Genomic DNA, 12,865 nt, shown 5'->3' on the forward strand with positions numbered 1-12,865 from the left:
TTGTAGGGATGCAGCACACTTTTATATCTACTATAAATTTATAATACCTACATTATATATACTAGTAGCACTACCAACTAAGCGCCTGCCCTCTCCATACTTGCGAGCAGATTTATCGACGAACGGAACTCCTAGTAGATAGTTCTACAGTGTCATATACCACCTAGGAATGATCTCAAGCACCCATACTGGCAACCCACGTGCTATCTGCCCCAACTCTCAAGACCTCTCGAGTCCTCGACACGTTATATGCATGCAGTCCAACAGAGCATCATAGAGGATGGCTGAGCGTAGGGCATGCCAAGACGTCACTAGTAGTGGAAAGCCAAGATCGACGCTGGCCACGCAGCTTCGGGGATTATCTGGCGGGGTGGTTCCTCAACGATTGTCAATCGATTGGTTCTTATGGCATCCGCGGGTCAGTAGTAGTGCATGTTAGTATGAAGAGGGCACAGCGGGAACATGGCACGTATCTAACCTGAAGCGACAGAAGCCACATCTGGATCACGAGAAGATGAAGATCGCAGGATTGCGGTGTGGTTGAACTCATTGGAAGACAATGGCGGTAAGTGAAACTGGCCTTGGCAGTGCTGGCACATGAGATAGCGCCGATGTGGTTCTGAAGCAGGAGGGTTTAGAGTTTGCCATACGGGCGCGGCGCTTGGAAGGTGCAGGGTCAGGCTACGAGAGGGAGTCGACTATCACGAGCGATGAGTGTGAGTACCCAAAATTGCGGCAGAACCTGTTGCAACTTGCAAGACCAGGAGTAGTAGACTAGTTGGTAGTAGTAATCTGCAGGCAGCGTCATGGTGGGGTTTCACAACAAGGAATGCTGCTGTTCGATAGCGCTTACTGTAGATAATCCTTGGGGTTGTGGGTTCTTTGGCACACAGAGACACACCCGCACACAAAGCGAACAACAAAACTGTTAGACTCAATCAGATTCTATTTCTGTATCTAAAATCATAGCAAGATTTACACCTACTGGACTGTCTGTGTATATTCCATCAATTTCTGTTGGATCGGTTCTACACCTGCAATAACTGGCGGTGAAAAAAGCAGAAGCCGTGGAATGAGCGACGGGCGGGGCGCGGAACCACAGATTGGCTGGCAGGTGGAGACCCTCACTATACTAACTGACTAACCTCCCAATGGATTCGCTTCACTCACGCCAGTGGACGCAGTCTGGATCCCCAATGGCCTCCTCGTTGCACGCAAGGGAAAGAACTCCAACTAACATTCTCTAGTCATCTCTCTAGATCACACCATCTCGTGGAAGGATTTACGTGGAGGGGCTAAAAACGGGGGCACTAGAATATTTCCACGAGGGGGAAGTGGTAAGTAGTAGTAGTCTCCAAAAGGTACCGTAATCCCCCTGGTTGCTGATTGGAGATATCCCTTCCTTTGCATGCAGGGACATCCAGTGCAACCTGGCTATCTTTCTGTTAGCCCTATTCATTAGTCTCATTGGTGACTGCAAGGGGGAGAAAATCTCACCAGCAGCACGGGGGGTGACATGCCCCGCTGCAACGAAGAGAACAAGAGAGATAAAAAGATGATGGATCGGTCTTTTTGGACCTATCGCACTGAATCCCTGAATATTAACTTTCGGGCGAATGTCCATGCGGGGAGTCTTTCTTTGGGCCTCCAAACTTCAAAAGGTGTCTTGATTTCTCATTATGCTTCGTCCTTGACTCTTCTGGGAAAATCACGATTCTATGTAGGGATACGATCATCTGCAGTTCCCACACTCTTAAACTAAAAGTAGCCCGTGTTTAAGGGTGAACCGGTTTGGTCTGCCGCCGAAGAGGGTCTCCTGGCGCTTGCAAAGCAACTAACGTCGAAGTTGGCATGCCTTGTCGGTGAAATCTTTAGTTCTTTCGTAGTTACTCCGTAGATCGACTTATAATAAGACCTGTCTCAAACCCACGCCTACCAACTACAATCTATTTGCCCTCTTCCCATTCATCCCTTCCGTGCCAGGTGCATTCATTCATCCCGCAAGTGGTTTGAACTCCTTTCTTGCGGATCATTCCCCCCCCCTTGTCTTTCATTATTTCTTGAGCAACCCCTGCTCTTGTACATCGTGACTATCCCTAAAACGTGTTGATGATCCTCGTGTTGCTGGAGATCGACTGACCCTCATCGTTCGTCCCTTTTGCCAGTCAGCCAACTTTCCCCTCTCAGAACCCTAATCTTATCGGGTTCTGTCCTCCTGACATACAAGACGATACTACCTACCCTCGTCCTCCTTTCGTTTTCTATTTCTCTACCTTATTATTATTTCGATCGCTTTCTTCCTATTCTTGCCTATTCTCCTCTAAGACAAGCCATGTTCACCCGCCGTTGATCGCGCATTCTTCACTGCTCTCCTGACTGGTGCCATTTGGCAGGGGAGCATGTGAACCCGGCTGGACCGCGTCATTCTTCAGTCAAACATTAACCATCCGCTGCGGTTCTCGGCCCTGGACAGGCACATCGCAAATAACAATGGCGGCCACGTTCACATGCCAGCGCCCTGATCTTCCTGGTGGCTCTTCCACCCATCATCCTCTTTCTCCTACGATCTCTTCCCCACCACCATCATCCTATTTGACGACAAAAGTCCCTTCTCTCTCCATCGTCTCACCCGGTGTGAACGACCTCCCTGATCTAAAAGAAGAAGTCTACGCCACCACGCTGGAAGTCACCGATATCACCGTGGGTGCAGGCAGTTCGCCCATCGTGTCAATCGGACCAGTAGTGGAGGAGCAGCTCTCCGACGGTATGGAAAGCCGCAGAGCTTCCACGACTACCCCGTCGACTTCCTCCAAATCAAACAGTCGACGACGGACCTCCAAACGCAAACGAACAGTTTCACCTCCATCGCCATCGACCTCCAAATCTCCAGAGCAGCAGCAACTTCACTCGTCACGACGCTCCAGTCCTCACAGCCAACACAGCTCCCTACACTCCCACCGCCGCTCGGCAACCACTGCTTCTATCACACCGTTATCCGATCGAACAGCCCGCCGTGAGGACCTGATAGCGCTACATCGTGAATCATGCCGTCTATTTCAAGACGACGGGCTATCTACCTCTAAACCGAGCCAACGAGCATCTCGACCCCCATCTTCCAGCACATCACGTACGACTCCTCCACGACCTCTCCGCTCTGCTTCCAATGCCAGCTCCCCACCTACACTGCGAACTCCACTGTCCATCTCCACCTACCAAGACCAAAGCAATCAGAATCAGAATGAACCCCCACGGGGACCCGTACGCGCAGCTACATTCTCTGCTTACGAGCCAGCATGCACTTCCCCAATGCAGCCCACAGTAACAGTCATCGACTGGACATCACCCTCCACCCGGAGACGCGAATATGAGAAGATCGACCGCGCCAGCAGTGGAGTGCGTGGATTCTGGCGACGAGTAGCGCCGCGATGGTGTCAGTTCGGAGACCACCGCACGCCGTTCTTCGAAGAGGGCAAAGATGGCAAGGGGAACTATGAGGGGAGCGTACGGCGGTTCCGCATGGATCTACCAGAAGAGTGCGAGAGCAAGCGGACGGGGACGACGACGTTCCCGAAAAGCTTCAAGCTAAGTCGGAAGATAACTATTCATCGAATGGGAGGAAGAGTGAAGACAGCCTAGCATAGCAGCTTTGTTTTCTGGCGGATGATTGATTGCATTTTGATACCCAGCTAGATGCATTCTTTATTTAATAATGATTTACGATTTCAGTTGCATTGCAGTATGCCCCAACCAACACAGAAGATAATTTGTATGCATCTATTCTATACAGTGCAACATGCAGTGATATAGTAGTAACATAAAACTTTTCCATAACTCCAATCCCACAACCCAATAACAACAAGCAAATGATATAGAATAGTAATAATGGTATCACAACATATCAAAATCATCCAAATTATCCCGATATTGCATAATGCTCCTCTTGATCTTGGAGCTATCCACCCATGTCACGAAATCCTCCAGATTCCTGGTGACCAGGTACGCCGGATCAGTCACAACCTCTGTCCCGACGCGAACATGGCCCTGCTCGATGAATGTGACGGCCTGGTAGCAGTAACAAATAGCATATTAGCATAATCCTCACCCTTTTACTCCCCAAACAACCCAAAAAAAAAGAAGGTATAAACGTACGGTCTTAACATTCTCCACCATCCCACTCCTCGTCATCCAAACGGCAAGTCTCCTCCTACAAAACGCACTAACCGTAACCTCCCTCTCAACTCTGGAAAGTCCCGCCCCCTGTTCCCGACTCTGCTTCAAAATCCCCATGCGGAACAACTTATCCAAGACCTCGGATTCCAACTTCTTGCGCACGGGGTCCGACTCAGGGTCGAGTTCGGAGAGCTTGTGCGCCAGTTGGCGCAGGGAACCACATAGCTGGTTGTATTTGCGGTAGTCGAGGGGGTCTTGCAGGTGGTAGCGGGTGCGGATTTGCGATTCTCGGTGGTTGTTGTCGGTTTTGTAGGTGTGGAAGTCGACTTTGCGAAGGAGTTTCTTTTCGTGGTGTTTCAAGGCGCGGGGCATTTTGACGGTACCTGGAGGGTGTGCTGTGCTGTGGTGAAGGGGGGTGTTGTGGTGGTGCCTTTTGTGGTGGTGATAGGTTTGGCTGATAAGAAAATTTTGGATTATGGGGATCGGTAGTTGGATATGTCGGGTAGAATGGTTGTTTGGGGAGTGAGGGTGGGTTGTGGTTGGTTGGGGGTATGGCGGTGTAAGGGGCGGTGAGTATGTCTGGTGGTGTGGTGATGGAAGTATTAGTTAGTACTACCTATGGTGTATGAGTACAACTGAGATTTGTAGCAATGTAGTATCGAAATAGGTATACGTGTGAGTATACTATATGGGGCATACACTCACTTGATAATATTGTTGTATGGTGATGCGTTTATTGGGTTATCTTGGTCTGATGTGAAGCATGCTTGAGGATGTATCTTCATTTTCATAGTCTTTAGTCTATATTCCATCTCTATTTCTAGTCTATAATCTAAACTCTATTTCTAATATATACTCTATAATCTATCTTGTGCCCTGCTATACACTATAAGTCTGGTGGAGCAGCAGCTACGGGAGAAATGTCTTCAACCCCATCGCAATCCGCTTGATCTGCTTCGCATAATATGAACTCTCCAATCCAGCTCCAATTCCCCTCAGCGGAATCAATCGTGCAAGGAACGGCATCGGAACCCGGTTCAGCACCAACTGCGCCTCCTCATCGGGAACGCTCTCATCCATCAGAACCAAGGGCAGTTTCGGCTCAACCGCAGCCGGACGTCCGATTCCCACCACGTCGCATGCATTCTGCTGCAAAGCAGACACGGCGCCAGCACGAGTCCGGAAACCGCCCGTCAGCATAAGCACGAGATCCGGGAATCGCTTGCGGGTTTCGGTGGCAAATTCAATGAAGAATGCCTCTCGGGCAACGGTGCTCTTGCGTGTCTCGGGTCCCATCATCTAGGACATGTCAGCTGGAACAACTTAACGTATGGAATGTTGCTGACCGTTGGGTTCTCGTAACTGCCGCCGCTGACTTCCAAAAAGTCAATCCCTGCTTCGATGAGAAGTCCGATCTGTGTCATCGTGTCTTCAAACGTCGAAGAACTGTGGTCGGCAGAGTTGAGTTTGATGCCGATAGCAAAAGTCGGCGGCACGACCTCGCGGATTGCGCGGATCATATCGACCACGAATTTGGCTCTCTTCTCTGCCGTTCCGCCGTATGCATCGGTGCGTTTGTTGGACTTCTCAAGTTAGCTTGGCCTCTTCCGGGTATTGGCGTAACTACCTTGGCGTTCAAGAATTGATCTGTCCATTAGCTTGCGACCAGTAGCAGGGACATATGAACATACCAAGCAAGTAACCGTGTGCGCCATGCAGCTCAATCCCGGAGAATCCACTGTCGGCCATCAGACGGGCCGTGTCCACAAACTGACGAGTGACCCGGTCGATATCAACCTGGGTCATTTCTCGGGGTGGCGGGAAAACGAGCCAGGTGAGCAGACGCTGCACCAGACCATCCCCCAATTCGAGAGGGATCGCACTCGGCGCAATTGACGGAGCAAAGAAACCTCTGCGGCCTGCAGCCCGGGGCGTTTGTCGGCCAGGATGGCAGGCTTGTACGATACACGGAGTGCCATGCTGCTGGCACGTCTTGGCGTACTGGCTCCAGCGTTCAACTAGAGCCTCATTGCGTTCTTTACCTGTATACTCAGCGTGCAAGGCAGGATCCCAAGGGTTTCCGAGGTGGTCCACATCCACCTGAACATTTCCTAATCATCAGTTTGCAGTCAGAAGCGTACTACTGTGCGTCGACAGTGGGTCGCTACCTGTAAGAAGAGCCCCCCAGCCTCCTTGTCCCCATTGGTCGTACGCCTTCAACAACGTGGGAGTTGGCTGATTGCCTGACCCGGCCAGCGCCTCGGCCATTGCAGCCTGGAGCAAGTCAGGGACAAATCATGATTAAGCTCCCGGAAAAATTTGAGCCACCCACCTTGGCTAGGCGGTTCGGAAAGACCAGCCCGCAGGGAAGCTTAACGGGATCATGCAAGGACGCCATCATGTGTGCCGGTGACAGAAAAGGAAAAGCTGAATGTGACCCTGAAAAACTGGGGTTTTGCCCATGATAAGTCACCGGCGGCCCGAAAAAGCAGCCGAGGCCAGAATCCACGTGGGAGAGGTATACATGGCGCAATGTGGGGATAGCCGCGAGTTAGCATCGAGCCAAGATCTGCTCAGATGCTTATCGCTATCGGCTGCTAGCATCAACAGCAAGCATGTGGAAGACTGAAACATCTACTTGCATCAGTAAATAATAAAAATAAAAATAAGCCTCGAATTGGAGCTGTAGATGGGTCCTACTTACCACCGAGCTGGACAGGCCGACTCCAACGATTGCCGAGTCAGGTCCGTGCTTATACAAAAAGAGACTAACTATGAGTCTGGATGGAACAGCACTTTCCCCTCATTCTAACCCCATTTCCGAGCTAATTAGGGAGTATGAATCCAGCCAAGCTTAGTGAGGGACCAAATCCGCAATTGGGTTAAATTCGGAGGGAAATGGTCTTCCCCCGCGTGAAACCTCGGACAAGCGGAGATCCACGGTCAAGATAGCCGGACATCGGGATGCAGCCTCCCGACCACTCGGACAATGCAGGGTAGTCCGTCCGTGGAACCAACCATTTGACAGCTGTGCCAGCCTGCCAGGGCCATTTCAAGTCACATCGAGCGACAGCTTCACCCCCTCCCCGGCCAATTACCGACTTCAGCCCAGTGGAACCGATCGGACGGGGAGATGACGGCGGAATCCATCGCCGATCTGACAGGGCCTGCACAAGCTGCAGCTCTATTGCTTAGCCTGCAGAAGCTTATCTGTACGGTCCGCAATGGAGAAGACCCCCTGCTGTCTGGGGTCGGACAGTCATCTTCATCCCCACTTCACATGTCAGTCAGCCATGTTGCCTAGGTATATAGATGGGTCCTGGTCATATATCAGGTTCTGGCCACGGGACAGCCCGGCCATCGCTCTGAATGTGGTTGAACCCTGTCACAGTAGAATAGATTAAGAAGAACGATCAGCACCATTAGGATAACTCACATGTGAAGCAGTGAGGTGGTGACTCACAAGCAAATGTATGGATGTATGTTGTCCTTCCCTGCCTGGAGGTGAATCCCCTCATCACATGACGCTGGCTGCATGTGCCAGGGTATCCATGCCCGATTCGGAAATGCAAACCTCGCACCAGAAGATGCTAACGGGCAGATTCGGAATCATGGGGTAGACAGATATCCACTGCAATAACGACAAGGGTGATGTCGGAGGATGGAGAAGCTACGAATTCCGTCTAGCGGGACTACGACCCAGAGAAGGCAAAACTATAGCCCGAAGAAAAGATCTGATCATTGAATCATCCGTTTTATCCATCACAAAGACCAGCATCTATGCTAACCAAAACTAGTCCGACATCGGTGGTATCCGATAACAGAATCGTCATTAAGAGGGGTCAGAATCCGTGAAAGAATGGGGGTATACAAAAGCGCATCCTTCCAAGCAGGATCCGGGAAACAAAAAAGCGCTCGAAAACAAAACTAAGCCAGTATTTTAAGAGGAATGAGACGGGAGAAGCGGGACGTAGAAACTAAGCTCACAGCTTAGAGTTCTTCTCAGCCTCCTCATTCAGAGCGTCCAGAGAGAAGGCGGCGGGTCCCAGGCTAGCCAGGATGGAGCCAACCTCCCTCTCCAAAGCCAAGACCTCAGTGTGGGGGTTGTACATGCGAGCCTTGATCCAGGCATCCAAGTCCTCGTCGCTCATGGCGCGCAGAGCGGATTCGCGGTCGACCTTGGCCTCCTGAGCCGCCCGGATGACGTTGCGGGCCACAACAACACTGACCTCACGAATGCGGGTCAAGTCGGGGTAGAGCAGACCACGCTCAATCTCCTCGGGGAGGAGAGCCTTGGAAAGGGCCTCACCCGAGGCGTAGATCATGCTGTCGGTGACCTTGACAGACTTGGAGAGGATAGTACCCAGACCAATACCAGGGAAGACATACATGTTGTTACCCTGGCCGGGGTAGTAGGTGCTGGTCTCGCCAGCAGAGTTGGTGTAGGACATGGGCGGGAAGGGAGAGCCGGAAGCAAACAGCACCCGGCCATCGGTGTTGGTAACCGCGCTCTCGTAGTCACATTCGGACTTGTGAGAGGGGTTGGACAGGGGGAAGACAATGGGGGAGGTGTTCCACTCAGCCATCTTGCGCAGGAGCTCGGGGGTGAAGACTCCACCGATGGTGGAAAGACCCATCAGGATGGTGGGCTTCACATGGTCCACAACCTCTTCCAGGGTCTTCAGCTGCAGGCCGTTGTTGTCTGTGCGGGCAAAGTAGACCTTGTGATCGGCGAGCTTGTCACCACGATCAGCAGTGACGAGACCCTTGGTGTCGACCAGGTAGAAGCAGGCGCGGGCCTCATCCTCGGTCATGCCCTCGCGGACGAAGAAGTCAACAATCTGCTTAGCAACACCAACACCAGCGCTACCAGCACCGAAGAAGACGGCACGGTGGTCCTTGCAAGGAAGGCCAGAGCGCTTCACAGCGTTGATCACGCCACCAAGGATGACGGCACCAGTACCCTGGATATCATCGTTGAAGCAGGTGTAGTTGTCACGGTAGCGCTCCAAAGCAGGGAAGGGGTTCTTGAAGTCCTCAAATTGGATCACAATACTGCAAAAACGCGTAAGCAACGATCCAGTCGGGTCGATCATGCACAACAGAGCCACTTACCCAGGCCAGCGCTCGGTCAGAGCAGCCATCAGCTCATCCAAGAATTCACGCTCCTCCTCGGGGGTCACCTTGTCACGGCGGCTACCCATGTACAACGGGTCTTCCCGGAAAGCCTTGTTGCTAGTGCCCAGATCGAGAGTCAAGGGCAGGGTGGCCTCGGGACGAATACCCGCACAAGCAGTGTACAGAGCCAACTTGCCAATGGGGATGCCCATGCCGTTGATGCCAAGGTCACCCAGACCGAGAATGCGGGAACCATCGGTGATACATGTGATCTCCACGTTGGGCTGGGGCCAGTTGGCAATGACCGCGGCCAGGTTGCCGCGATCCTCCCAGCTCAGGTACATACCTAAAACGTGCATGGTTAGCGGCCGATTCAGCCCGTGACAAGGACGCTAGACAGGGATTCGCCACACACCTTCGGGCTGCTGGTAGATCTCAGACCATCTCTGGCAGGCTTCTCCAACGACGGGAGTGTAGATGAGAGGGGTCATTTCCTTAAGTGTAGTGTTAGCTCATTGGCTCACGGTAAAGTGGTTCTGCAGCTGCATGACTTACCCTCAAGTGGTCCGTGACCAGACGGTAGAACAGGTGAACATTGTTCTTACGGAGAGTGCTGAGGTAGAGGAACTTGTCGATGGGGGTCTGCTTGAGAGCCAATTGAGCGAGGCCTGCATCTCCGTTAGCTTCTCAAGCTCAGCCAACCACCAATCCTCATCTACGGTTTATACGCACAGCGAGTCTTCTGGGTCTCGTACGACTCCGCACGCGGGGGAGTCAAGCCGTAGGTGCGGAGATATTTGCGAATGTAGGCAGGGTTGGCAGTGTCATAGTTGGCCTCACTAGACGTCGGGGAAGGCATTGTCAGTAACAGAGCCAGAAGTAAGGGAAACGGTGATAATGTTGTAGGTCTTCTGAGTCGAGTATGATGTATTCTGTTCCGAGCGGGAGGCAAAAGGACGGTACTTACACCGGAGCCGCATGGTTCACCAGCGAGGTCGCGTGGACGGGACGGCTTTGCTGAGCGGGAAATCGAGCCATGGTGGAAGGCTGAGTCACGGCCAGGATACTCTTGGAACGAACACCAACAAGATGAGGAGAAGAGGGGAGATTGAACGAGGTCGAGATGATGGCAGTGGAGGAGAGGATCAATCGAGGCGAGGAGACGACTGGTGGCAGTCTGATTTTATGTATTCCCTGGGCTAGTCGCATTGAACCCCCCTGAGTAAGAACCCACCGCATGCCGAAGTTCAACCAAGCAAGTGTCTCAACACCGGTCGTGATCATCTAACGAGGTCGTCGTCAAGACTATGAACCAGGGCCGTGGGTTGATTAGGGATGACAGCAATCGGGAAGAATCGGGATGCAAGGGACCACTCAGGACGACCGGGACCGGTACGGTGGGTATCGGGGATACAATGGTTGCATGGCAGCGAACCGTTTCGACTGGGTCGCTGGTCACAGACTCTGCGGTGGGAATTTGGGAGGAAAAGGCGAAGCTTGGGGGGCAGAAAAGGTGGAAATTGAACGGGTCAGATTGGGTCAGATTGGGACGGGTGTGGAGTAAACTAAACGGGAGCTCGCTCCGAATCCGACAAATGCGGAGAAAAATTGAAAAACATTTGAGACGCACAGATGGATTTTGGTCCTTTGATCCTGCTCCAATTCGTGATGTGTTGATGAGAAAGAAGAAATTTTCAATAAAGGCGCACTTTGATTGACAAATCCCGTGAGGGGCTTTGACCTTCACGATGTTGATTTTCGGTGTGTTTGGGGGAAAGGAAAAGGAAGAGAAAGGAGAACGTGAGGAGAAAAAGTGAGGTATTTCTCGTTCCAGGACGACGGCTACGTTGTAGTACCGAGTACAGCGATAACACCAACACGACCTGTTCGATTTGAGGTGTTTCTTCCTGTGTTTTCGGGTATTGTTGTCGTACTCTCATTGCTCCTGTTGGTATTTTTGTTTCTATTCCTAATTGATTGATTTTCTTTTACACACAATCACTTATACACCTGCTTTTTGTCTCTTTCCAAAGGCCGAGTGGGGGGGGAAAGAGGGACCTACTCTTTCTTTTCTTTTCCTCTTTGCCGTTGGGAATTGGTGGCAGCTGACATACCTACTACGGAAATTCCCCTTGATTCGGAAAGGATGGATCTGGACATGGATACCTGTTGTTGTATGAATTGTTTGTTTGGGTTTGATGATAATTACAGAGTTATACCAGAATTATACCGGAACCAAACAGGATTCATGATGATCATTGCGTATTGTTGGGGAAGCAGTGCAGGAGTGAGAGAAAGTACGAATTAGAGGTGTAAGTTCAGAGTTGAGAGAGCTGATCGAGTCACCAGCATCATCAGTCTGGATTGTACGGGGTACTTGTCAGTCCTTTGGCTCATCCAAGATGCACTTCGGGTAATCCCTCTGCAACCACTGGCTTATTGTGTACAATTATACTCCGACGCCCGAAAGTATGAGATCTACCAGTGTAGAAACTAGCATGGGGGTTGGCCAACTCAATAGAACGTGATACCTATCAACAATCTTCTGCTTACGGTGTAGTTTCCTAAATCCAGGACAACACTTCTTATCACCGTCGCCCTACGGAGGTCTATACCCTATACTGTCTTTACGGGCCCCGATTTCCGAGATGGCAAATCCGATTCCATTCTTTCTGCTCGTCGGATGGTGGACCCGATTTAGTCAGAATTCAGCGTAGACATCGGAATCACGCAGCACACGCTAAACCAACAAGAGCAAAGGGTCCAGAAAAGATGGTTGAGGTGGATCGGGTCTCATGTGGCAGAGAAACAGACTAAACCACACCCACTAAGCCAGCTTAGTTGCCTAAGCTAACTGCCAGCCCCAATGTCTCCAGGCGATCTAACTCAACCAGGAAGGATTCTGGACCGGATGTTATTCATGCTGTGCCAGCCATTAGTGCCGCTAGTATTCCCCGCAGCAACGCGGCCCGGACAATGGCCGAGTTCGGGTCTTGTCAGCGGCTGCAAAAAAAAGGCCAGCACCAGAATACACATACACACGCACACATAACAATTCCTCTGCTTGTCTGTAGTAGATACGTAGTACCGCACCTGTGTTTCGTGTCGTGTCGGCCGATTGCCAGACATACACACACACACACATATACACATACGAATATCCTCAATTTCTGCCAGAGCTCCTAAAATCCCTCAACTTGTTGGCTTGTCACCCGACATTGACCAATTCACCACGGAGTATTCCTCGCAAGGGTGAATCGTACCCGGAATACTCCGTGGGTGCAGACGCAATGCAAAAAGGAAGCTCGTTGCCCCCATCTCAGGCTACCCTTTCGAAACACAATGCGCATTTCTTGACTGCGCCGATCAGAAATGCGCGAATAAAAGTCAGGCAAAAAAAGAAAATTTTTAATATCGTCGCGTCTCCAACTTTTGACTCCAAATTTCGCGGTCCTGGCTGCCCAATAATAAAAAGTCTGAAACTTCAAACGGCCTTGCGCCTCGCCGATCGGTCCCGACCGATGGAGCATCGATGGAGTCAGCTCCTGCGAAACTGCGAAAATCTTCCGTAGCCTCC

At 51.4% G+C, this 12,865-nt stretch overlaps 5 protein-coding genes across 5 annotated transcripts; 2 read left to right on the top strand and 3 right to left on the bottom strand.

Annotated features, from left to right (window-relative positions):
- The first annotated feature begins 8 nt into the window (after positions 1-8).
- ASPBRDRAFT_47965 (uncharacterized protein) lies at positions 9-1,013 on the top strand. The gene is made up of 4 exons (XM_067625991.1): positions 9-377; positions 479-792; positions 854-925; positions 986-1,013. The coding sequence occupies exons 1-2, from the start codon at positions 281-283 to the stop codon at positions 571-573; spliced, it is 192 nt and encodes a 63-aa protein (XP_067474682.1). The 5' UTR covers positions 9-280; the 3' UTR covers positions 574-792; positions 854-925; positions 986-1,013.
- A 1,477-nt stretch (positions 1,014-2,490) lies between these two features.
- On the top strand, positions 2,491-3,636 carry ASPBRDRAFT_58978 (uncharacterized protein; the record flags this gene model as incomplete). Its single annotated transcript, XM_067627983.1, has 1 exon — positions 2,491-3,636. One exon carries the CDS (start codon positions 2,491-2,493, stop codon positions 3,634-3,636), a length of 1,146 nt encoding a protein of 381 aa, XP_067474683.1.
- Positions 3,637-3,888: 252 nt separating this feature from the next.
- On the bottom strand, positions 3,889-4,542 carry ASPBRDRAFT_135587 (snoRNA-binding rRNA-processing protein IMP3; the record flags this gene model as incomplete). Its single annotated transcript, XM_067618711.1, has 2 exons — positions 3,889-4,062; positions 4,150-4,542. 2 exons carry the CDS (start codon positions 4,540-4,542, stop codon positions 3,889-3,891), a joined length of 567 nt encoding a protein of 188 aa, XP_067474684.1.
- A 433-nt stretch (positions 4,543-4,975) lies between these two features.
- Positions 4,976-6,916, bottom strand: ASPBRDRAFT_69072 (uncharacterized protein). Its single transcript, XM_067629023.1, has 7 exons — positions 6,875-6,916; positions 6,503-6,804; positions 6,339-6,444; positions 5,862-6,281; positions 5,798-5,817; positions 5,517-5,753; positions 4,976-5,469 (listed from the first exon to the last, which is right to left on the bottom strand). The coding sequence occupies exons 2-7, from the start codon at positions 6,569-6,571 to the stop codon at positions 5,080-5,082; spliced, it is 1,242 nt and encodes a 413-aa protein (XP_067474685.1). The 5' UTR covers positions 6,572-6,804; positions 6,875-6,916; the 3' UTR covers positions 4,976-5,079.
- Positions 6,917-8,153: 1,237 nt separating this feature from the next.
- Positions 8,154-10,527, bottom strand: ASPBRDRAFT_135941 (NAD-dependent malic enzyme; the record flags this gene model as incomplete). The annotated part of the gene is made up of 6 exons (XM_067618744.1): positions 8,154-9,225; positions 9,286-9,634; positions 9,704-9,782; positions 9,844-9,956; positions 10,021-10,127; positions 10,256-10,527. 6 exons carry the CDS (start codon positions 10,525-10,527, stop codon positions 8,154-8,156), a joined length of 1,992 nt encoding a protein of 663 aa, XP_067474686.1.
- Between the last annotated feature and the right edge of the window lie 2,338 nt (positions 10,528-12,865).

Source organism: Aspergillus brasiliensis (genome assembly GCF_001889945.1).
Source record: "Aspergillus brasiliensis CBS 101740 unplaced genomic scaffold ASPBRscaffold_16, whole genome shotgun sequence".
In the NCBI taxonomy this organism is placed as follows: Eukaryota; Fungi; Ascomycota; class Eurotiomycetes; order Eurotiales; family Aspergillaceae; genus Aspergillus; species Aspergillus brasiliensis.